At 38.9% G+C, this 26,392-nt stretch overlaps 1 protein-coding gene across 1 annotated transcript; it reads right to left on the reverse strand.

Annotated features, from left to right (window-relative positions):
* Positions 1–1,611: 1,611 nt before the first annotated feature.
* Positions 1,612–21,645, reverse strand: prph (peripherin). Its single transcript, XM_079598216.1, has 9 exons — positions 21,054–21,645; positions 10,877–10,937; positions 8,529–8,624; positions 6,525–6,695; positions 6,316–6,441; positions 4,835–5,055; positions 4,707–4,759; positions 3,034–3,107; positions 1,612–2,174 (listed from the first exon to the last, which is right to left on the reverse strand). The coding sequence occupies exons 1-9, from the start codon at positions 21,548–21,550 to the stop codon at positions 2,106–2,108; spliced, it is 1,368 nt and encodes a 455-aa protein (XP_079454342.1). The 5' UTR covers positions 21,551–21,645; the 3' UTR covers positions 1,612–2,105.
* Between the last annotated feature and the right edge of the window lie 4,747 nt (positions 21,646–26,392).

Below are 26,392 nucleotides of genomic sequence, written 5' to 3' on the forward strand. Positions count from 1 at the left end.
CACAAAAGAAAACTTTATTTGTGTCCTTGTTCATCTACTTACCATAGTGATAACAGTAAATTATGCATAATTACATGCAACTAACCCTCAACCAAACCATAATCCGAACCCTATACTAAGTGCATGTTAATTAATATTACGCAGTACCTAAATGTATAATTACACTAACAATGAAACCTTACATTTAAAGCTACACTGTGTGATGTTTACCCCCATCTAGCGGTGAAAAGGTATATGACCATCCAGTGAATATTAGTTTCTGTTCCTCTCAATTCCGATTTCGTTTTAACTCCTACGGTGGCCAATGTAGTCCAAGATTAACATAGCTTCCAGTTCGACCTCGTCCATGAGTATTCCTTCAAGTGATGAGGTTACATTAGAAAATTATTATAATTTTCAGTTAGTTAATTTGTCAGTTAACATATAGGTTATGACATCTATGTAAAATGAATAATAGTTTTATGTTTTTTAAACATAACGTATTTTTTTTACCATTTCATTGCTAACATCAGCTATCAGGTTCCCAGACGAATGCAAGCTAATCTTAGTAAAGTAACTTTTATCAGTGCTATCGTTATTCTGTATATTGTACGACATCACTAGCGTAAGGCAAAGTTTACATTGTAGGCTATATCATTTTCTCCATGAGCAGAGATCAGCTGATGTGACGGAGGTGCGAGGGAGAGGGAGAGGGAAAGGAAAAAATAAAAACAGTGCCGGTGCCAGTGAATTGCGGAGACGCGAAAGGCGAAGCTTGAATTAACGGGTATGTCCCTCTTTGGCTAATGTACTTTCAAGATGGAGGGGCAACATGGCGACCGACATTCGAACCCCTCACCCGTATGTATTTTCAATGGCATATTATACACTCACGAGAATACTTTATTACTTGAACGAAGTAAATATACATTGAGCACATATATTTTTGAAAGAACTAAGTGTTTTTAACTAAGAATAAACTAAAAAAGTTACACAGTGTAGCTTTAAGTGTAACCAAAAAAAATTACCACACATTTGGGTTTAGCAGGACAGCGAGGTGAGTTGAGCCAGTTTTTACCTGAGGGTTTTTTAAATTACAGTAATGTCTCCTAAACTAAACTACATCATTTTCAGGATGTATTGTGTCAATGGAAATAATCCTTCTTTATCTGGTTTTCAAAATATCACTTTCCAAAGAAAACAGTGGTCTCTTGACCCCAATGAGGGGTAAGTTGAGCCACAGGGGGGTAAATTGTGCCGTTCACTATGTTGAGGTACAATCGAACATTTACACCTCTCATATGCTATATTAAAACAGGAATTCAGGTTACACTTTATTTGGATGGTCCACTTTAGATATTCCACTAACTACATGTAACTTTGCAACAACATTTGTCAACTAGCAGTCATTTGAGTTAATAGACTGAGATTAATATCTGCTGACGCTTTATTTTGATACTCCTCAACAGATGCTCTACTGACTAAGTAACTTTTCAAGTGTCAACTTATTCTACTAACCTGAACCCGAAACCTAATATTCTGAGAGTTAGTTGAAATAGTTAAGTTAATTATAGTTAGTAGAGTGTCAATCTAAAGTGGACCATCAAAGTAAAGTGTAATTCAAAACCAAATGATTTGTTAAAGGTTTTATTGGTTAAAGGCAAACAATGGCTAGTTTTCTTTTACAAGGCCTATTCAAAAATGTCAAGTTCAAAATGAATTATGAAGACAAGCACATTTTATTTGTGCTTTGTATCACGGGTCAAATCTCATGCTCAAACCCTCCATTATAGACAACAAACCAAATCTGTTTACATTCACATTACATTCTTTTATTTGAGGAGTATATTGACATGTAAACTTCTGAAATATTGTTTCTGATGTTTGTTGGATATCTAGAGTTAGTGACTTTAAGTCTGCACACACACACACATGATTTATTCAGATAAGGCAGTCATGTTATGCACATATATGTTAATAGCACCATCATATACACAATACTGAGTCAAACATTTGCTGATTATTCACTACACTACAAGCATCACTCTAAATTTTACTCCTAGAGTCCCTTTAAAATTGCAACAGACAATCAATTACTCAAGCATTTCTCTTTTTATCTAGACGCTCTAATCTCCTTGACCGTGTGAATCTTTCTTCTCATCTCGGTTCTTTTCCTTTGTAGATTCTTTCACCACCTGAGCAATGAGCAAAATAATCAACCAGATATTTCCCAGAACGCAACAGTGTCGGCCCACATCTGCTACGTGTGGATTCCAGATGTGGGCCGACACTATGTTGCTGCAAATATACATTTAACAAACAAAACAAAAACATTTAATACCATTTAATGTAGAGAGATGTAACATTAAACAGAACTTAAAGGAACACTCCACTTTTATTGGAAATAGGCTCATTTTCCAACTCCCCTAGAGTTAAACTGTTGAGTTTTACCGTTTTCTAATCCATTCAGCCGATCTCCGGGTCTGGCGGTGGCACTTTTAGCATAGCTTAGCATAGATCATTGAATCTGATTAGACCGTTAGCATCTCTCTCAAAAAAATTACCAAAGAGTTTCGATATTTTTCCTATTTAAATCTCTGTAGACTCTTCTGTAGTTACATCATAGACTAAGACTGACGGAAAATAAAAAGTTGTGATTTTCTAGGCCGATATGACTCTGAACTATACTCTCATTCCTGCGTAATAATCAAGGAACTGCTGCCGTACCAGCAGCGCAATGATATTATTGAAAAATATTCAAAAATATTGAAACTCTTTGGTCATTTTTTTGAGAGAGATGCTAACGGTCTAATCAGATTCAATGATCTATGCTAAGCTATGCTAAAAGTGCTGCCGCCAGACCCGGAGATCGGCTGAATGGATTCGAAAACGGTAAAACTCAACAGTTTAACTCTAGGGGAGTTGGAAAATGAGCCTATTTCCAAAAAAAGTGGAGTGTTCCTTTAAGTAAAATGCGAATAATATGAAATAGTCTCTTTTATTGTTGTAGAATAGATCTGCTAGATCACTAGATCTGCTGATGGAGTTCCTCACCTCTCCATCACGAATCTCCACAGTCTTGATTAGGACTTTCTTTCCAGGTCCAGTATCAGAAAACTGACCATAATCTGTTCAAAGACATCACACAGCAAATATGAAGCAAAGGTGGAGTAAAACAACTTATGATTTAGTAGTAGAAATAATTTCAAAATGTTGACACAGATGAATCATGAATGTGTTTTGGAAATGGTTATGATATGTTTTGAGTAGAGACCTGGAAACAATTGTCTTCTGAAGCTTGACATTGGGATCGTAATAAATCACATCATGATTTTTAGTGAAAAGTAGTAGATTTTCATCGATTGAATTCTGGGATTAAACGAGTAGAGTCGCATGAATTACTTTTATGCTGCCTTTATTTGCTTTTTTGAAACTTCAAAGTTGTGGTCAGTGCTGGCTAGATTACTTATAAACTGCAGTTCGTTACTAATTTTCAAATTACAAGACATTACAATTCAGTAATCATAATTGTATTAGCATTGATGGTTCCATAAAAAACCTTTGACATCCATTCACTGTAAAAAATGATATGTTCAATAAGTTATGACAACGTGTTTTTACATTACTTTAACTCATCAGTTTTTTTAAGTTACACAAGATTCAACAAATTTTTATCAAGTCAGTCCAATGTCATTTTTAAGTTAAATGACTTAAACATCCAAGTTGATTGTCCTTAAAAATGTAAGGCAGCAACTTTTTCTTTATAGCGTAGAAACTTTCAAATACAAAGTTTCTCTACAGTGGAAAAATGTGAACTTTCCACTAACAGGTTCTTTGAGGAACCAAAAATGGTTATTCTATGGCATCAATATATACTGTATTATATATACTGTACTGTATATATACCAACTGCAGCAATGAGCAATTAAAGGCATATTAAGATGAGTTTAGGCAAAATCCCTGAAAAATCATAAATACAGTCAATAGAAAAGATTAAATGGTTTACCACTTTCGACCAATAGGTGGCGTTGTGACCAAATTGATGTGGTGTGGTGTGGTCAGAGTAAGGTGGGAATGTGTAGGCCGATATGGGAAAAAATGTATATCATTCGACTAGGCATGACGCCACTTTTATGATTTTTGGACAAACATTGGAAAAAAATTTTTGTATCTCCGGACCAGTAGGTGGCGCTGTGCCGAAAAGCAGCATGTATCCTCAGGTCATGCGTGATGACATGGACCAAGTTTGGTCGGAATACAATAAAGCTTCGAGGAGATACAGCCTTATGTCTATTGTTGCAAGCGCTACGTAGAATTTGCATGTTTTTTGAAAAACGGTTTGACAAATCGACATGAATTCCTTAACTTTTTGTCTGCATGGTCTGAAGATGATCTGGTTCAATTTCTGAGAAAATCGGAAAATTCTAAATGGCAAAAGGAATTAAAAAAAATGTAGCCAAGGAATAAGAGGAAAAAATAATATTTTTGAGTTAGAGACTCCAAATTTGCTATGATGACAGCTGAGACTGTTCTCTCTCTGTGTGCCAAACTTCATAACTATCCTGCAAGCGGTTCGATGTGCTGCCATAGACTCCCAGAGCGGAAGAAGAAGAAACCAAAAAATAATAAGAACGCCAACGAGTACAATAGGTGCACCTACGCACCTTCGGTTCTTGGCCCCTAATGAACACTCCGGGTCATTCGTTTATAAGCTATGATAGACTCACCACCACTGAACTGTCCACTCATTGAAGGCATTTTCATGATAGGAACCGCAATTCTGAAAGACGAAGCACAAAGGTCATCAGTTACCAGGAGTAAAACATGCAGAACTGTTGAATGGCGTCACTCCTACCGGTTTTCCTCTCCCTCCAGAAGTTTCCTGTAGGTGGCGATCTCGATGTCCAGGGCCATCTTGACGTTGAGCAGATCCTGGTATTCCCGCAGATGGCGTGACATCTCCTCCTTCAGGCGCTGGATCTCCTCTTCTAGACGCCCCACATTATCTTGATAGTTTCCAGCCTCTCCGGCGAACTGCTCTTCCATTTCTCTCATCTGCCTCGATAGAGCCTCATTCTGCCATCACAAACACACGCAATTATGCATCTAAATAAGGGAGTCCCAAAGACTTATATGGGCCCTATCTTACACCCAGCGCAATTGACTTAGTACACTGACGCATGTATCATTCCTATTCTGCACCCGCGCACAGCGGACTTTTCCCTCCACAGACGCACGTCGGTAAATTAGGGAATGAACTTGCGCTCTGGGCGGTTCAGCGAAAAGAGGAGGCGTGATCCGGCGCAAACGTTCCCTGGTGATATTTTGCAGATTCAGAAAACAACTCCGCCACTGACCAGGAGAAACCTCGTCTAAAGTCAGTGCCGCGTTATTCAGATGCTATTTTAAGGGCGCATGCTTGGCCATAATGTAGCGTGTGCACAACACACACACACTTTGCTTCTCTCATCTACACAGTTAACAGTTAATATTTTTGCAAACCATACATAATTACAAGGAAAAATATTACCACACGAGGGAAATCATTGTGGTGTCCATGAAAATATGAAAAAAATAGGCGTAAATCTAGCACATTTACCCAAACTATTCAGGCTAATTGTAGTAATGACGACGGATCAAACCTGTTTGATCAATAGTGGCGAGACACATCGGTATATAAGGACATCTGACAAAGTGTGTTATCCGTCAAGAACCAGGAAACTAAAGTCTGAAGACTGAAATCACCGTTACCATCATGTAAGTCGCGTGCGCCGGCAAACCCGCCGTTATAATAGCAATCCGCCATGGAACAAGCGCGCCGGCTCTTAAAGGGAATGTGAGAGGACGCTCTGATTGGTTTATTGCACGTTACGCCCAAACCACACCTATGAGTAATGAAGCGACTTCAGACCAATCCCTTTTAGATTTGCGTCGGGCGCAAGAGTCGTTTATCCCGCCGGTATAATAGCAACAACAGCGCCCGGGATCCGCCCACAAAGTTACTTGCGTTTCGCATTTGATACTTGCGTTTCAGATCGCTAAAATAGGGCCCATATTGTTTTTATATAAAGCTAACTATAACAGGGCAGTAACCACCACAGTCATAATTAAAAATCGGCAAAAAGTTACATTTCTAACTGTGAAATCTAACTGTGCTTATGTCAATGTCAAAATGATTGAAATGGCCAATCAGATCAAAGGCGGGCCTTACTGTTCACAGAAGACGAACGCTTTAGTTTTCACAGTGAGTACGTTTACATGCAATGTTCAAGACGTGGTTACGGCCTTGAACTACACTATGAGTACAGAAATACACATGACACTTTTCATATGTACAGTGTTCTTGAGAGAATCAATGTCGTAGTTCTGGGCTTGAATTTGCCTCCTCAGGTCATTGGTCTCTTGTTTAGCTTGTCTCATTGCCTCCGCGTTGCGCTTGGCTGAATCGGTCAGGTCTGCAAACTAACAGAGAAAACACATGAAGACGGTCAGTATGTATTGCAGTATTGTGCAGTCATCAGTAGAACACACACACACACACTCACCTTGGACTTGTACCAGTCCTCAGACTCATGCATGTTCTTGGAGGCGATGGTCTCGTACTGAGCTCTGATGTCTCGCAGCGCTGCGGTCAGATCAGGCCGGCTGGACGTCGTCTCCATCACCTCCATCTTCAGCTGCTGGTTCTGAACGCTCACGTGCACATCCTGAATTTCCTACATGTTTAAAAAAAATACATGCAATTATTTAAATGTTTGTACATTTATTTCTCTCAGGTCTTAAACAGAGACTTAGAATTACATTTTAAAGAACATTCCAGGTTCATTAAGAGACTTCAAGAAAAAAAGTAATCTATATAGTATAGTAGGGCCTATATAATATTGTAATCTACAAAAAAGTTGTCATCATTTATTCACTCTCATGTCGTTCCAAATCTTTAAGACACAAATGAAGATGTTGTAATGAAATTTGAGAGAATAAAATGAATAAAAGCCTAAATTAAATCTGTTCCTCTTATACAGCGATCGTGTCTCTTCAGAATTTTTTTTATTAAGCCGCTCAATTCATATGGATTAGTTTTACGATCTCTTTATGAACTTTTTGAAGTGTTAAAGGGGTAGTTGCGTAGCTGTCAATGGAGGGACAGAAATCTCTCAGATTTCATCAAAAAGATCTTCATTTGTGTTCTGAAGTCTTACGGGTTTGGAAGGACATGAGGGTGAAAAATTAATGACAGAATTTTTATTTTTCCGGTGAACTAACCCTTTAAAAGTACACTTTTAAAGTAGGCTATACTTGAAGAATAAACTTGTGCTTTTCTTTCTTTTACTTCATAAAATGAAACTGACTTGTACTATATGCAGGGGCGTTTTGTGTGTTTGCTACTTGAGAGTTAGAAACAATGTTACCATGATACCACTTATATATATTACTCATTTGTTATTGAAACAAAGATTTCAAATCTTTTTGAGATTTCAGTATTTCCCCATTAAAGGGGGGGTATAATGCCCTTTTCACAAGATGTAAAATAAGTCTTTAATGTCCCAAGAGTGTGTATGTGAAGTTTTAGCTCAAAATACCCCACAGATATGTTTATATAGCATGTTAAAATCGTCACTTTTTGAGGTGAGCAAAAACACACCATTTTGTGTCTGTTCCTTTAAATGCAAATGAGCTGCTGCTCCCGGCACAGGGGGCGGAGCTTCAACAGCTTGTGTCCTTTTACCTCACACACACATGCACTGGAAACTTCTAGGCCCCGTTTACACGATGGGAAAACGCAGATATTTCTCTGCGTTTTGGCCTGTCATTTACACGAAAACGCCGTTTTTATCCCAGAAAACGATTATTTCTAAAAACTCCGGCCAAAGTGGAGATTTCTGAAAACGCCGGTTATATGTTGTCGTGTCAACTGGGAGAAACGGGGTTTTAGGTTCTCTCTTGTCGATTCTGAGGATTCTGATTGGCTTGCATGGCTTTATCCTTCTCCCTACACTGCCGCCCATAGGTTTAGCATAGTTATGATGGCGCTCGACGGCGTATTTATGCGGGTTGTGTGCACGATGTTATTATTGAAAACGGAGGGGGGGAAATATTTGTTTTTCTAAATACCCGGCTATGTGTAAATGTGGCCTTAGTCTTTTATGTTCAAACCGGAGTCAGACAATAATGGAGAGACTCAAGAAGAAGTGACAACATGTAGAAGCAACAGGACATTTCTGAATGGTTAGTTGATGAATTTATGTAGTTGATGTGTAGTTATCTTCTAGTCATTGATTAGCATATTCTGTCATGATAATCTATGAATCGTGTTCAGGAGGCGGGGTTTATGTAAATTCTAGGCTTAGTGATGTCACTAACAATAAGGGCGTGATGTCACATGAAAACTATGAATAGACTATCTTACAAACTGAATTTATCTTATTTTCGATAGTAAATGCATTGGTAACAGAAAGCATGTGACAAATATAAGTTTCATTTAAGCATATCATCAATTAAAGCAGGCAGGTTCTCTAATTCATCATTCATTAATTATCTATTTGTCTCACCTCATCATGCATCTTCTTGAGGAACTCAATCTCGTCCATCAGAGATTCAATCTTCCGCTCCAGTTCCAGACGGGCAAGAGTAGCACTATCCACATCCTTCATAAACACACACAGTCAGACTTTAGCATGGGGAACACATCCTCCCTATTAAAGCATCAGTTCACTTTCAAATAAAAATGTCCTGATCATTTACTCACCCCCATGTCATCCAAGATGTCCATGTCTTTCTTTCTTCAGTCGAAAAGAAATTAAGGTTTTTGATGAAAACATTTCTCCATATAATGGACTTCAATGGCAACCAACCATTCAAATGTTCAAAGAAGGTTCAAATGTCCGTCTCAATGCAGCTTCAAAGTCTCGACACCATCGGTTCCCAACAGGGGGGTCGCGGCCCACAAGGGGGCCTCAGCGAGCTCTGTGGGGGGTCGCGTCATATTTTGAAAAGTTTTGAGCAATGAGCATTAAATAAAAGTCCTTAACTTTGTTCTGTTCAAAATTTTTAAAAAATTATATAATGAGCGATTTCATCATGAATCCATTTTCCAATCCGTGTTTTTGTCTTATCCTGAGCCACTATGGTACGTACTCCTATAATAAGTGTTTACATTGGGACTATTTTACACTGGTTCGGATCGGCCACGGCGGAGTAGCCTAGCGCGTGACTCGTCATAGACGTACAGAGAGAGAAGTAGTTCCGGCTACAATGTTCTTCCGAATGACGCATTATTCTGTTAATAAACGCAAGTGTATTATCGCTCGATGTAGCGCCAAAAGCGTCAAAAAATAAAGCCTCACATTGATAAAGCCTCACAAATAACATGCAAGTATTGAGGTCCCAGATAGCAGTTATTTAGTAATAGCCTATATTCTTTCTTTCTTTTTAACCTAAACACCAGTGTGAATATTTTTGTTATTGCATTTCAAATAGGGCCAGTTAGGCTACTCCTAGGCTTACGTTTTTAAATTACAAAGGGCCTACTGATGTTTTTGTTATTGTATTTTCCATATTATAGGCTATCATTTGTGCATAAACATATCTGGTTATGGTACTGTTTGTTTGAAAACAACATATTTTGTCTTCCTTGCTGCAACCTTACAAGAGCGATAATATCATTAAATGTGAATAAAATATTTTCTTGGGAAAAAGGGGGTCTCAGACAAAAAAAACACTGCTTGGGAACCACTTGGTTGGGAACCACTGCTCTACACGATCCTAGTCGATCCCACAACGATCGGTCATTTTCGACATAAAAAAAAAAATATTATATACTTTTTAACCACAAATGCCAGTCTTGTACCATCTCTGAGATGCATTACGTCATCACGTTATCACGTTGGAAAGGTCACGAAAAAAAAAAATTAAAACAAAGATGTTGGCCAATTTTGAAGTTGGAGGAGAAAATGAGATGGAGTTTTTCACCCTTCCCTGCCTTTTTGAACCGAAGTACACAGATAAATAACTTAGATAGATGACGTGACGCGTGACCTTTCCAACGTGATGACGTAATACATCTCAGTATATTGGTGGCGCATCTCAGAGATGGTTAAAAAAGTAAATAATTTGATTTTTTTTTAGAAAATTACAGTTTTGCTGGATAAGACCCTTATGTCTCGGCTGGGATTGTGTCGAGACTTTGAAGCTGCATTGAGACCTATGATTGAGACGGACATTTGGACCTTCAAACCGTTGGTTGCCATAGAAGTCCATTATATGGAGAAAAATCCTGGAATGTTATCCTCAAAAACCTTTTCTTTTCGACATGGACATCTTGGATGAGTAAATTATCAGGAAATTTTTTATTTGAAAGTGAACTAATCCTTTAACTACGACTTTTGCCTCAATAAACTCCTAATTTACTGCTTATTATTAACAGTCAGTTAATGCAGAATAAGGCATCAATATATGCCTCATAAGTACTAATAAACAGCCAATATCCTAATAATATGCATGCTAATAAGTAACTAGTTAATAGTAAGAATTTAACTCTAAAATAAAGTGTTGCCATTACTGTTCATATCTGGTTCTAGATATTATTAACAATGTAAACATTAGTAGCAGCACTATTATATGTTTATTATATCATCGCCTTTTGAAAATTCTGTCATCATATACTTGTGTCTATCCAAAACGTATGATGTTCTTTCTTCTGTGAAACATAAAAAGTAAATGATGACAGAATTTTCTTTTTTTTTCTCTCGCGAGCGAAGCCCAAAGATAGACATTGTGAAAGGTGTGTAGACTTTTTATACCCACTGTATGATAATGACTGTATGAAAACAATAAAGCTCAGAGATTGCATTCAGTAGAAGTGCATATTGTAAAGATATACTTTCCATTATCGCTTTACCTTACGAAAGAGAGTCAGGTTATTTTCAGCTTCCTGTCTTTTCTGCATCTCCTCATTTAACCTGCAAACAATTAAGAGAAAATATAAGTACACTTCAATAATAATAATAATAAAAACCTTTTCCTTTTGGGAGTAACAGAACATCAACTTATACATTAGTGTGCTGTCAGAATCACTCACTTTTTTTTAATTTTTTATCTTGTAATCTATCTTTCATTTGATATTGTGTTGGGTGAGTATTTGTGTTTTGTGATATTCTCTGAAGTCTTTAGCTATGCATTAAAATTTCTGACTAATGACGCTTTTCCACTGCATTGTACGGTTCGGTACGGCTTACTTAAACCAGAGCCCAAAATGCTCCGACTTTTCTGAGATCCTCTACTCTTCCCTGTGGATGACCTGTGACCTACTTTCTGTACGATCTGAATTTTCCGCGTTTGGAATTTTAGAAAACTGAATTTGAAGTTCCGAATTCCTTCTTCATCTTGAAACCTTGAATCTGTATTTTTTTTTTTTACTGTATATTTGCAGTCTAAGAATTCAGAACAAAAAAAACAGCTGTAAAATTAAATTTAAATTGTTTAATATTCGTTTAAAGAAATCAAATTCAGAACTATTTAAAATTCCAATTTTGTTACTGTACGTTCACACCGCCACCGGCGAGAGCGGCAAAATTCGCTCTCGCCGCCCTGCCATCGACGCCGTGAGATTCGGGGACTCTCTGGCGCGCTGACGTAGATTTTAGAATGCGTGATTTTTTTAAAAACTTTATTTAAAGGAGCAGCAAAGCAAATAAGAACTGAACATACATCAGTATCCTATTTTGTGCATACTGGCCACACGTAGGGTATAAGTTAACCTATTAAAATCTTTTAAATGTGAAAGTAACAAAACACCAACAATTTCATACACCTTTTTCCATTCGTTGTTCTTTTTATTAATGTCCCTGTATGTAAACAGGGGCACGTCGTACAATAACGGGAAACCCGCAACAGAAATAATTAACTTTTCCTCCATTTTGCTTAGGAACTAATGTGGTCGGAACCAAAGTTTACAGGATTGTGTTCTCTGGTATCCTCTCAGGCGGAGGACTTCTACATTCCGATTGGTTGCCGCCGAACCGCGTCATAGCTTATTACCATAAAGTTGACAAATTTCAACTCTTCTCGCCGCTCTTGCCGTCCAAGACGCGCCGCGCCACCCTCGCCAGAGCTCGCCACCGGCTCTCATTGAAAATGAATGGCTTCCGGCCAATTTGACGCTCTTGCCGCCGGCGGTGTGAACGTACAGTTAGATTACACTTGTCAATAATTCAAATTTACACAATTAAAATAATTTTGTCATATTATAAGCTCCATATAATCCCACCTACTTTGAAGCGGTACGAAATTGCAGTGGAAAAGCAAACCGAGCCAAAGTAAAGCGAGCCGAGCCGAGTCGTACCACGCAGTGGTACAGGTATGACATCACTTTGTAGGCTTAAATACGGAAGCGAGTTAGCATTTTAGCACTTCCGGTTCCATCGTCCCAAAGTCCAGAAGAAGGGTTTTTTGAATGGCTGAAATAAGGTCTGTGGTGATGAACACAAGCTCAAGACATTTTCACGTTTTATTCTACGACATAAAATACATCAGAATTACACCACTTGTGATTTTTTTTAAAAAGCTGTTACGTGTCTTGAAAAATGTGGTTGTTAAAAAGTGGCTAAATGGGACTATAGGCTGTCTGGGAGATTAAACGTCATCACGCTGAACAGGTCCTCAGTCCGCTTTCACAACCTCGTTATGCTTATAATATTGCTCTTATAAACTATTCTAACTCTAAAACGTTCTGGGAAAATGTTTTCAGATAACAACTGAAAGAGTCTGGAGCTTAGTGATGGTGACGTTGAAGTCGTGGGACCGTGGTGTAGTTCGTTTATAGCCTACCTTTAGCTTTTTAATTCTGGCGAATGGATTTAGGATTCAAAATTCATAAAAGTTGTGTTCTTCTGTGATAATTATCTTGATGGATAAAACGTGCAAGTATTATAAACTTTTGTTGATCACAGAGCTTGTTTTTAGTGATAATCCAAAAGCCTATGGAAAAATCCTATTGGGTTTTTGCCGAGGGAACCAGTGTGATGTTAATTGGCCAAATTTTGGCCAACAAAGTGACTTAAGACCTGCACCACTCTTAGGGTGCTTTCACACGGGCAGTTTAGTTCAGAACAGGGCACGGTTCACATGAAAAATAGCTAATGTGAACGCTGTCATGCGGACCCGGGTGCGCACTGGGGTACCGAACCCGAGACTACCTGGAGAAGGTGATCTGAGTTTGGTTGCTTCCGAACCGTGATAGTGATTGATAGGATGATAGTGTTGATGATTTACCTTAGATTCGAGCGAGAGTGAGTCTGCAGTGTATTCGCACATAGCGCGTGGAATCAGGGCAACAAATTTGCAAGCAGCAGAAGGCCACCCTATGCGACACATGCACAGTAAACCTGTGTTGTTCACTCAGCTGCGCATAATAACTCAAAATTAATCAAAAACACAATATATTGACCCACGTTCTGTTTTCTTTCATGCGCTGTGCACGTTTGCGATGACGTAATATGCACGCAAACGCACCAGGGTTCGATAGAATCATGTTGAGTGTGAAACCAGACCAACGCTGCGGGGTTATTACCCCCCTATTACCAAATTATTATTTTGGCAGGGGGTCGAAATTCGGCTCAACACCAGGAACAACCGCGCTCAGGTTCGGACCGCAGCAAACCTTAGTCCTCAAGAGACAAAAGAAACCGTCCTTGAAGACTGTATGCCTGATGTGAAGGTCGTAATATAAATATGAAGTCTAACCTGGCAGAGAGTCAGAGAACCGAAAAACTGATTAGCTTAAAAGCAACTGAGATTACATTAGTACCGGCTGGGAGAAATGTTCTTATAGGCAGCTAATCATATTATATAGGCCAAACACGTAGAGGGAGTCCTACTACTGCTGTATCCATTTCATAATATATTACTACCAATCTCAAAGACTCAAAGACAGTGTTTAACTGTCCCACAGTCGTCTTTGAGGCGTCGAGGAGATCAAGCCTTTGCTGTTGCAGATCCTGCCCTTTACTATAAGATCCTCATCAAGTATGGACACTTTCAAAAGTGATCTAAATACTTACTTATTTCATCTGGCTTTTGGCGTTCGATTAGGTTAGAGAAATATGAGTGATTTTCTACATAATGGATGACTTGATTGTTTTGATTTAGTGTTATTTTATGTTTGTAATAATTGTAGAGCTCTGTGCTATTCATGTACAACACTTTGGTCCATCCTTATGGTTTTGAAAGTGCTTATAAATAAATTTGAGTTAAAGGGGCTATATGTAAGAATTCTTATGTATTCATCTCTATTTATTGCCAATATGTGAACAGCTTGTAACGAAACTTAAAAAGAAGAGACCTTCCCCGACTTCCTAGGCTGTCTATGAAAGCCTGAAGACTCGGGACATTTTTGCCAGGAAAATCAAAAAGATGTGACGATTATGCACACTCCCAAGAGCCTCTCTTCCATTTAATGAGACATGAATTGAATGCTTATACAATGTTATTTGCAGAAAGAGCCATTCGGTACTGTAATGTCACAGAGTAATCCAAAGAAATGTGATTCATTCAAGCTATAGTCTCACATATCCAGACCGGTGTAATAACAAGGATTTCCGAATTCTACATTAAGCCCCTTTAAGTTGAGGCTTTAATTAAATAATTGTGTACTCTCCCATTGTGTTGTTCCTTGTGTGACTCTCCCAAGGTTTTTTCCTCTGTTCTGTCTCCTGATGGAGATTTGGTTCCTCATCGCCGTCGCCTTTGGCTTTTGGCTTGCTTAGTTGGGGACACTTAATATTCAACACTATTATTGATCTGCCTGCATCGACACCATTACATGAGAACTGAACTGAGCTGGACGATGACAACATCACTGTTTTCTAAAGAGCAGCTTAATAGATAAATGAACTAAATTAATAATGTTTTACAACAAAATATAATCATCACTGAACTTACTTAAGCTGGACTGTGACACTATTTTCTTCTAGATCTGCCGTATAGCCAAAACAAACATGGTTGCATTATTTTCCTGTTATCACTGTAAAGCTGCTTTGAAACAATCTGTACTGTAAAAATAACTATATAAATAAAGGTGACTTGACTTGGCTTGACTCTCCAGCGAACAAGGCAGTTACATTGAATCTGTTACTCATCTGTGTTCCTCTTACCCTGGAAATTTGAATTTGCTCAGCGAGTCACTCTAGCATCGAGTAATGATGCTCATTAACTATGTCCTTGTAGCCGAGCTGCACCAATCACATCGGGTTATCTGATATAGAGGTGAAACGAGTTAAACCAATACTAACCAACTGCAGAACCACAGATGACGACAGCGCCGTGACGTCGAAGTCATTAGCAAACATTGCAAGATGGCTATGGATGAACACCAGTTGTTTGAAACGGCTTTGGTCGCTACAATGAACGAGTTAAACTTGGCTTTTTATCTAAAAGAGGAACAGAAGACGCCGCTCGAATCGTTCCTTTGCACGAAGGACATTTTTGCTGTTTTGCCGACCGGATACGGCAAGAGTCTAATCTACCAGTTAGCTCCGCTGCTAGCTAAGCGTTTGTGATTGGTCGTAGTGTTATCCAATTGGGTGCAGTGAGATTTTCAAATGCATGCTTGGTGCCGCCCCTCGAGTTGGGGGATTTTCATTACTCGATGCCAGACCCTTAAAGGAACACTCCACTTTTTTTGGAAATAGGCACATTTTCCATCTCCCCTAGAGTTAAACTGTTGAGTTTTACCATTTTCAAATTCATTCAGCCGATCTCCGGGTCTGGCGGTAGCACTTTTAGCATAGCTTAGCATAGATCATTGAATCTGATTAGACCATTAGCATCTCTCTCAAAAAATTTACCAAAGAGTTTCGATATTTTTCCTATTTAAAACTTGACTCTTCTGTAGTTACATCATGTACTAAGACCGTCGGAAAATAATAAGTTGCGATTTTCTAGGCTGATATGGCTAGGAACTATACTCTCATTCCTGCGTAATAATGAAGAAACTTTGCTGCCGTACCAGCAGGCGCAATGATAATACGCTGCGCCTGAAAATAGTCCCCAGCAAGTTATCCTATTTTCATTCGCTGCGTAATATCATTGCGCCTGCTGCACCCATGGTACGGCAGCAAAGTTCCTTGATTATTACGTCGGTCTTAGTACACGATGTTACTACAGAAGAGTCAAGTTTTAAATAGGAAAAATATCTAAACTCTTTGGTCATTTTTTTGAGAGAGATGCTAATGGTCTAATGATTACTTTTATTACTTTTATCTTATTGTGCTTGTTGTATTTTATTATTTTTAGCCTATTGTGTTTTTTATTGTTGTGTTGTACAGCACTTTGGAAACCTTGTGTTTATTTAAATGGTGCTATATAAATAAAGTGGATTGGATTGGATAATGATTCAAAGATCTATGCTAAGCTACGCTAAAAGTGCTACCGCCAGACCCGGAGATCGGCTGAATAGATTCAAAAACGTTAAAAACTGTAGAGAAGTTGGAAAATGAGCCTATTTCCAAAAAAAGTGTAGTGTTCCTTTAATCTTTCGGATTTGGGTCTGGATTTCCAGGCTATGTTCCTATATTCCTTCATACCCGACTGTCAATAAACCCTGCTATTGAAATAATCTTCTGTGAATCAATGCGTCTGTGACAGAAGACCACACCAACATCATTACAGGGACATCCTTTTCACCGATGCTATTGAGGAACTGGTTGAACAGCTTCATCGAGCTCTGCCTTCATGAACACCCAAATGCACACATCACTCTCCAGAACCAGAAGAGGATCCTGTGCACTTCTCTGTTAACCCCTTCTCTGTACTGCGGAGCTGGTGGCTATATCATCTCAGAATACCCTTACAGATTTGCGCACAAAATAGTCACTTATGTCGACAAAAAACTATTGCGAAATGACGGTGTTTCCATTAACCGATGTTATGCCACTAAAACGTAATTTTTTTCCTCTCGCGATAAGTCATTCCAAAAATCATGGCGACGGATGTTGGTAGCTTTGCGTAGATTCCAGCCACTGGCCATTATTATTAATCGAAGGAGACGTATGTGTGTTATCCAAGCATTGATGGTAAGGAAAGACCCTTATACTTGAGAGCGGCTCATATGAGGAGTTTCTGGGTGTTTCTCCTTCATTTCTGCCTCGAGGTCTTGATTGTGGCGTTTCTTTGAGGTTTAGAATCCAGTATTCCTGTAATTCTTCTGTTTTTTATGAATTTAATAAAGTACTCTGTCTCGTATTCTGTCCAAACACACCGCGTCATCTACGTCAGGTGACCTGTAAATGTGCAAAAACTGTTTCCATTGCAGTTTTGCTAAATATTTCTTTTTCGAATTGCCTGAAAAACCACCTCATGCGAGAGTAAAAACTTTTTTGCGATAAATGGGAGTTTTTGCGAAATTGACGTGTTTCCATTGGGCGTATATTTTCAATTCGCAATTTCAATTTGCGCAATTTGAAGGTTAATGGAAACGCGGCTAGTGGCCAGTGCCTACATTACAATACCTCTCATAGTTATGGCTCTCCTTGACTTCGGGTCCGGCAAAGACTGCGGGAGCATCGTCTGTTCCTCAAAATGGAGAAGTGTGAGTTTCAGCAGCCTTTGATCCATTTTCTCTGCTATAATATGAGTCCTGGGGGGTACAAATGTACCAGAGGAATGTCTAAGCTATATAATAATTACCATCCACCATAATAAAGCTCCGCTCGCCTCCCTCCTGCATTCAAAACCCAAGTCTCTGTCCTGGAAAACCCAAGCCTCGTCTGGCTTTAAACAGTAAAGGATGCCTTCACCAGTGTTCCCATCCTTGTGCAGTCTCCCATTCATCATGCAAGTCGATGCCTCTTCCTCAGGTGTTAAGCCCTATTCGCACGGGATAAGATATCTCAGTAAAACTAGCAGAAGTGGGAGGGGTAACTCGATTTACGCACCGCCATCACTCCTGTCGTCATGTGCGTATTACGTTGCTTCCTGATGTCATGTGTGAAAACACATATAACCTATATTTATATAAAACAGTTAGGTCCGGTCGAACGATATTACGTAATTCAATTCAGATTGGATTATGTTGGTAATAGGCACTTACCTAACGCTAAAAGTGTTTCGTGCCTCTAACAAGTACTTTCGACCTTCTTTTTGATCCGAATGCTATGTGGAAAACATTTGAGTCCCATTGCCTCCATACTTGAAAAAAAAAAAGCGGAAAACTACTTTTAAACAGGAAATGACGGAGAGCGCCTGACTCCCACGCCGGAGACCCGGGTTCGAGGCCCGCACAGAGCGAGGCGAGAAGGACCCGGGTGAGGGGTTATTTACAGCAAGTCTATTTGCAAGGGATAGTATTACCTGGGGTAATTTTTCGTGACATTTTTACAGACGGTAAAAGTCACCATAACCTTTCCTGGTATTGTCCGTAATGATAACTAAGATTGCACAATCGGACGGGACTATAATCACTGAGAAGCTCTGGTAATAATTACTTTACCCCACCTCACCATGTTAAACTAATCCCATCCAAATAGACTGGTACAATCTCAGTGGCGGCAGCGGAGCCCATCCAAACTACCATCCAAATCTCCATAACATCTTCAAGCAGAAAAGCTCCTTCCTCTGCCCGTTCCTCATCATCCCTATCACACCTCTGGATGGATTTCATCACAATTACACGGCATCAGATGAGTTCACCTGTGTGCTTGTCGAGACGTAGAGGATTGTTTCTCCACGGATTGTCATTTAGTGCCGTTGAAGGGCCTCGCCACTGCCATTGAGACAGCAATCAATTACAATTACATTAAATTATCAATTACAGCCTTTGGGAAGACATAGTGTCTGACCGCGGTCTGCAATTCATCTCCCGAGTGTGGAGATCCTACTCCCTCCCGGGTGTGTTAGGAGGCCTGTGCAACTCATAGCGTTTTTGTAAGCTCGTTGTTTTGGTTGTTTTAATGGCCATGCATAAAATGTAATAAAATCTCACAAGTTGATACGGAGAAACCATACATAATACATGACATCTCCTGCCATTTTTCTGGCACGATCGTTTCATTACCAAAATATCTCACCTCTCACTGGTGCGCCTTGTCACACTCAATCTCTATTCCATGTTTGGTCTAAAACACATTCGCCCTCATGTTTTGCCACAGGACAGCAATTACATGTAAGTAATAAATCACACAGTCCCTCTTGCTTTATATCATAGGTGCCCAACTACAGCCCCACATTGTTACTCATTTACATTTTGTACTGACCTAAGAGTCAAATGTCGAAAACTAAACATAATCAATACTTTAATAATTCAAAGTAATTTTTACAATATATTGGCACAAAATGTGGCCTATGCTTAGAAAGTTCATCCTTACACCTTTTAAAATCTTTTTTAGATCTTATTTTTTATTATCATTTAAAAAACATTATTTTATAAGCCTGATGCTATATGATCAATCGTATAAATCATTTTTTACCTACTACAAGTGTTGTCTATGTTCTAGCTGTGTTTTTGTTATTACATTAGTATTGTAGCCTATTGGGCATTACAGTCGTTTAAATTTATTAGACCTACACAATTTTCAGAAATACCCGCTGGCTAAAAAGTCTCGTAGGCCTATAGCTGACTCCTGACAAACAGATCCTGAACACCAGTCACATTTTTCCAGCACCGAACCACCATGATTTTTCTGGCAGATAGTGTGTTCTTCATGGGAAAGTAGGCTACAAACATTGCCTTAGATTCATTTATTGAACGAAACCGAAAACAAAATATTGCTTTTACCTAATATTTTGTAATATTGTTGGTTTACTTTCTCCTCCGAGTTTTTTGAAGAGACACTTACCTTTTGTCCTCGGGGAAAACGCCCAGCGTGACATTAATCCTGTGAGGCGTGACGGAACATCGCGGACCTGATGCTGTCATTATTACTGTGAGCTGCAGATTCGCGCACGGTGTGAAATAAGCGACTTACTTTAATATAGTAGGCTACTTTAATAAACTTTAATAAAGTAGTTTTAAGCAGTGATGAGTGGCACATCTGTATTTTGTGTTTTTGCAGTAGCCTACACGCATGAAATTGGGTCTGTCATGATTTAGACAAAATATTAGGCTGCCATGAAGCATTAGTTGTTTAAATGTCTCTTCTTCCATCAGACACATTGTAAACCGCAGTCTAGATGATGATGGGAGGATCCCTGCAGCGGTTTCTTTGTCTCTTTCATTCGCTGCCACGCCCATGTTTCATGAACTTCATTAGGCTACAGACATACGGTTATTTTAAAAGATCTAATCTTAATTCCTAATTACCTCTAATGATATCTGCACATTTCAGATTTTCTCCAAAGCAAAGGTCTTTTCTTTTATACAAACTCCTCTGTATCAAAGTAAACATATTTAGAGACATCCTGAGCAGATTTAAAGTTCACTGTAAAAAAAAAATAAGGGCAACTGGTAATTTTCTGACAGGACAATGCAATCCGTAATGCAAAATATAGGTAAAAGAAAAAAAAAATATTCTTTCAGACTTTTTTTTTTTTTTTTACAGTGTAGCCTATATAGCCTACTAATTTATATCCATAATATACCAAATGCATCCAAACAAATGAATACATTGATATTATTAATCCTTCAGAATCATGATACAACAGGTATCATTATAAAATCAGTTCAATATCAGCTGCTCAAAATATCCTCCCACACTTAGAAATGTCTGCCTCCACTTTTCAAAGTACTGACTTGACACTCAATCTTTCCCACTTTTAACTTTAACTCTTAACTTAACACCCAGTCCAATTTTCTTTTAAAAATGAAAATTCTGTCATCCTCATGTTGTTCCAAACCTGCATGACTCTCTGTCTTCAGCCAAACACATATATTTTGAACTTTTTTTGTCAATACAATAAACATTAACTTCTTTTGTATTCCAAAGAATTGCATAAAAATTAGGAATGACATGAGGGTGAGAAAATAATGGCAATAATATTTTTTTAGGGTGAACCATTCACTTCCACTAATCACTGTCAAACATTACAGGTCAGAAGTTTTCGAGAAACAGATGCACACACACCCCACCAGCCCTCACACACACCTCTGCTTGAGCAGGGCCACATCTTCGGCCAGGTTGTCTCTCTCCACCTGCATCTGGTCTCGGTCGTTGCCCATGAGCTCCATCTGTCTGCGCATCTCTCTCATCTCCTGCTGGCACAGCTCATTGACCCGTCCCGACGGCCCCTGCTGCTGCTCCTTAAACTGACCCAGCTCCAGAGTCAGCTTCGAGTTCTGCTGCTCCAGATACCGCACCTTCTCGATGAAGCTGGCGAAGCGATCGTTGAGTTCCTGCAGTTCTCGCTTCTCGTTGCTGCGTGTGGTCAGGAACTCCTGGTTGACGGCCTCTGCCAGAGAGAAGTCCACTTTATCATAAGAGAGCCGGGGGCCCGGAGCGCTGGAGCGGCTCCTGAAGTCCACAGAGCGGGTGGGTGTGGAGGAGGAGATGTAACGGCCTCCTACACGACTGGACACTGGGCTATAGGATGCAGGCGCCCCAAAAGTGCGCTGATAAGAGGTGCGATATGAGGAGTGACTCATGATTTTGCCTGTAATCCTTGTACTTTATAGAACGATAAACTATCTTCCTTTTCTTCTGGTCCGTGTGCCTGTTGTTTTGATCAAAGCTGAGTCACAGCAGGATGTGAGACTGAGAGGCTTTTATACATGAAGCTGGTCAGTTCATCTGAGCTCCACCCAGCCCAACCCATTCCCAGTCTCCCGAGCCCCTGATCTCATCCTCTATCATCTATTCATCATTCATCCATACGGTCAGTCACTCCCCCACAGCCACAACCTAGGCACTTCTCGGGCGGTTTCCATTTGATATGTGAATTAATGCATTGAAAATGAACAGCTTTATGTGTAATCATTACATTTATAATGTTAACAGAACTGAAAGAGGCATTTTTCAGTGAATGTCAAAAGCAAAAGGATGAATGCATTTCATTTTTTGCATAGAAAATGCTGGGAGAATGTAAGACATTTCCAGGCCAGAGGACTAGACGGGGTCCAAATTGGGCTCAGCTGTAGGAGCGATAAACACACATGAAAGATTGATGTGCGCTCCGCTCACTGAAATCTCCAAGAACATTTTTAACAACCAAGTTTTACAACCAAGCACAACATTTCCCAACTGACTGGTCAAATGCATTTGGTTGTAATCATAATTTTCTGGAGCTTTCACTTCAGAGTGCAGACATCTCTCTTTTTTTAATAATTCAATGACCCATTCATAAATAGCAATGATTAGTTCTGTTCTTGTGCTTGTTTTGGGTTTGAACATGTTCTAGGTCTGTTTCAATTTTTCAATAAAAATTTTTTTTATTTGTTTAGTCCCTCACAGACAATTTTCCATAATAAATAAAAAATACACATAATAACTGAAAAATGTGTAGGCTGAAGCCTTTGCTTTTTATGCTTACCCTTTATCTAATGAGCGTAACTTCTCTCATTGGATTTGTTTCATACAAGATAAACAAAACAATCACATAATATTTTCCAAAATGTACATGCATAATTACAAAGAAACACATTTAAGATATTATTTAAGTATTACATACACAAATTGAATAAAGAATGACAAAAGATGTTACTTTGGAGGCCACGGCCACAGTGAAAAACATTTATTCATTCTAATTTAATTTATGAATTATTAATTAACAATTTAAGAAATTGACATAAAAGATGATTATTCAACATGTTGTCTGACAACCAAACCATAGAGCAATGTAAATCAAGCCTTTGCCTTCTAAAAAGTGAGTTAATAGTATTCCTTTGCTCTTCAGCGAATGTGCCGAGTCATTCTGCAGGAAGTGTAGAACTATTTAAATGATTCTTTTGCACACTGTACCACATAAACATAACGGATATGCTCACTGTGCCCACATTAATAATTCATGCATAGCTTCCATTTTTTCCCTTTGCTCAGTCAATAAAGGCATCATGACTGAAATACAGTAGACCACATTAAGGCAAGCATATCACATCACATATTTTCTATCATATAGCCTATATATATATATATATACATATACTGAACATATATATACTGTATATATATATATATATATATATATATATATATACTGAACAAAACGCAACACTTTTGTTTTTGCCAAAAGACAAAGACTTTCTATGTCTAAATCTGTGTTAGTGAGCACTTCTCCTTTGCTGAGATAATCCATCCTCACAGGTGTGGCATATCAAGATGCTGATTAGACAGCATGATTACTGCACAGGTGTGCCTTAGGCTGGCCACAATAAAAGGCCACTCTAAAATGTGCAGTTCTATCACACAGCACAACTATATACAGCCACAGATGTCGCAAGTTTTGAGGGAGCGTGCGATTGGCATGCTGACTGCGGGAATGTCCACCAGAGCTGTTGCCCGTGAATTGAATGTTATTTTCTCTACCATAAGCCGTCTCCAAAGGCGTTTCAGAGAATTTGGCAGTACATCCAACCGGCCTCACAACCGCAGACCACGTGTAACCACACCAGCCCAGGGGTCTCATTTAGGATCCTTACTAGAAAAGTATGTGCACCCGAAAGCCAAAAATGGCATACGCAAAAAAATATTCAGACTTATAAAACCGTGCGTACGCCAGAACCTGCACAGAATTCACTTTATAAATCCCAGCGGAAGATTGTGCGCACACGCGTCTCCTCCCCGAAATAACCATATATGAGCTTACAACGTTTTACTATGCATATCCTCATCTGCATATCATTTACATATGATTATTCATCCACGTGATAACGTTTAATGGTACAAGACATTAGAAAAATATTAAATACGGATGTGCCGTCACATTAGGCTACATTAATAAAAATAATTTAGTAGCCTATCCTTGCCTTGATTTTGAATAAATAATAAAATAGTGTAAAATACATTTCAGAGAAAGTTTTTCTCAATCTTCTCCACTGGCCAAATAGTATTTTTAATTGATATATATTTTTAATGGAAACAGATACACCTTGTTGTGCATTATTTGCACAATCTGCAATTATCATGATAGTTAAAACATCAAATCACAGCATGTTAGAGGAAAAGTGTTCAAAAGCATTACATCCACAACAAATATTTCTATTTAATGAATATAAACATTTTTGTAACTTCTCAGTAATGATTTCATGCAGTTTGTTTAACTCCATTAATGAGAATGGCATATTTAATCTAAATGTTTATATCAGAAGTAAAACATAGTTTAAATAATTATTTTATTTATTTAAACTGTTATTGTGAACATGCACTGTATTTATGATTAGGGTTCATAATGAAGATTTGTGTCAGATATGCGTCAGTTTCACTAAACGGCCCAATGCGCTCGCTGGCGCGGACATTTAAGAAGGGATAGATATTTGCTTCAAGTGATAGGCTTGGTGAGTGAAATTATCTTTCTGTATGTATAATTTTCTTTAGATTTTCTGTCTAAAAGTGACCAAAAAGACATTTAAGACATTTTACATATTGTAGCTTTAAAGCTACTAAAGTTATTCAATCAAGAGCAGTGAGTGATTTTCTGTTTTTCTTTTGATGTTTAATTCATATTAACAGCTTTTAAAGTGAAATGCTTTCACTTTAATACACAGACCTAATATACACATGCGATTTCTTTCCCTGTTGTTTATGTTCACAGGCATAACTGTGTGTGAACTTTGTGTATTTTTGACAGTTTAAGCACAATAATACTCACGGTAACGCTTCGGGTGTGTGCTCAGAAAACCATATATCAGAAGTTTAGACTGATAGCTTTAAAACTAGCCAAGAAATCTAGACGCACTCTAGCGGCAGCAAAATTTATTTTGCAGCCAGGGTAGTCTAGCAACTCTCCGTTGACTTTCGAGCTGGAAAACCCTAAATTGGGTCAGGCCAATCACATCGTGTATAGAGTAGGCGGGGCGGGCTTAACATAATGACGACAGAGTTGCGACGGTTCCCTGCCACTTGAAAACAAAGAATGGCTGCTGCTGGCGAACAGCGGCCTTTTGAATTGGCTTTGGCCGCGACTCTGGAGGACTTGGAGTTAAGTTTTACTTTGAGAAAAGAGCAAAGAACAAAGTCATTCTTAAAAAAGGAAGAAGTGTTCGGAGTTTTGCCGGACCGGATCTTTGCCTCTCTGACTACGTCACCTTCTTCGTTGCTCTGGTTGGTTTTAGCGCTATCCTATTGCATGCAGAGGGAATTTGAAAGACAATCGTTTATCCCGCCCCTCGGATTGAGCCATCCCAATGGTGAGTTGCCAGGCCTAACATCTTGATGTAGGTCTGGCTTGCCAGGCTAAAACGCATGCAGATAATAAACTGTCATGATGATGAACAACTGCAATGTCACGCCAGAGTGACCGCAATACAGAGATGATCAAAACCAAACAGATATTTTAGTTTTTGGCAGAGTATTCAAAACACGAGCTCATTTGCATTTAAAGATACAGGCACGAAAACAGCGTTCTTTCCACTCAAAAATGGGCATTTACAACATGATATTGGCAGACTGGAAGAACTGGAAGAGAGGGCAACTCTCTGAGAAAACAAAGGAAATTAACATTTGAACTCTCTCTTGTGAAGTTCACTGAAGTTAGCCGGATCCGGGCCGGATCCAGATCAGATGGTGGGCCTGCGCCTGGACCCATCCTCATCAGCCCTGTGAAGGCCTCATCGACACGACAGCATCAGCACTGATCCTCAACAAACCCGTCTCCATACCGGCGTGATGACTCCGACCTCCAACCAGATGGAAATGGATAAATACTCAATGTTCTGATCCAATGCTGCCTATAAATCATGATATTATACTGTTCGTTCGTTGCCCTGAGGAGAACTGCCCCCCGACTGAGCCTGGGTTCACCCAAGGTTTTTTCTCCATTCTGTCTCCTGATGGAGTTTTGATTCCTTGCCACTGTTTGGCTTTTGGCTTGCTTAGTCGGAGACATTTAATATTTAACAATATTATTGATCTGCCTTACTTAAGGTGGGTGATGATGCAATTTTCTTCTAGAATCAAACTTTGTTTTAATATTTTCCTGTTATCTCTGTAAAGCTACTTTGATACAATTTGTATTGTAAAAAGCGCTATAAATAAAGGTGACTTGACTTGACTTGAAGTTAGCATCTCAATTTGAGACACAATCTCTTCCCCCATTCCTTGTCTCTCTTATGCTGAGATCACCAAATTTCACCAAAAAATCTATAGGCTTTAATGTGAATAATTATCATACAGTATTATATATGTTTGGTATCATTTGAAATTTCTCAATGCTACTGGCACAAAAGTCTCATCCCCAAAGAAGTAAACCAAAAGGTAATAAAGTTTTGACTTGCCTACAGAGGAGGGTGGGTTCTCCAGGCAAATGGCATCGGCCCTCAAAAGGTGTAAACTCT

This window comes from Phoxinus phoxinus (assembly GCF_949152265.1).
Source record: "Phoxinus phoxinus genome assembly, chromosome: 22".
Classification (NCBI taxonomy): Eukaryota; Metazoa; Chordata; class Actinopteri; order Cypriniformes; family Leuciscidae; genus Phoxinus; species Phoxinus phoxinus.

Bases quoted from the DNA above. Each gene is read 5' to 3' on its own strand.
- prph (XM_079598216.1), bottom strand. From the start codon at position 21,550: ATGAGTCACTCCTCATATCGCACCTCTTATCAGCGCACTTTTGGGGCG. The intron at 5,056-6,315 runs GTACATATGAAA...TTGTGATGGCAG, and splicing joins TTGATTCTCTCAAGAACACT to AATGAGGCTCTATCGAGGCA. The intron at 4,760-4,834 runs GTAGGAGTGACG...TTCGTCTTTCAG, and splicing joins CTGGAGGGAGAGGAAAACCG to AATTGCGGTTCCTATCATGA.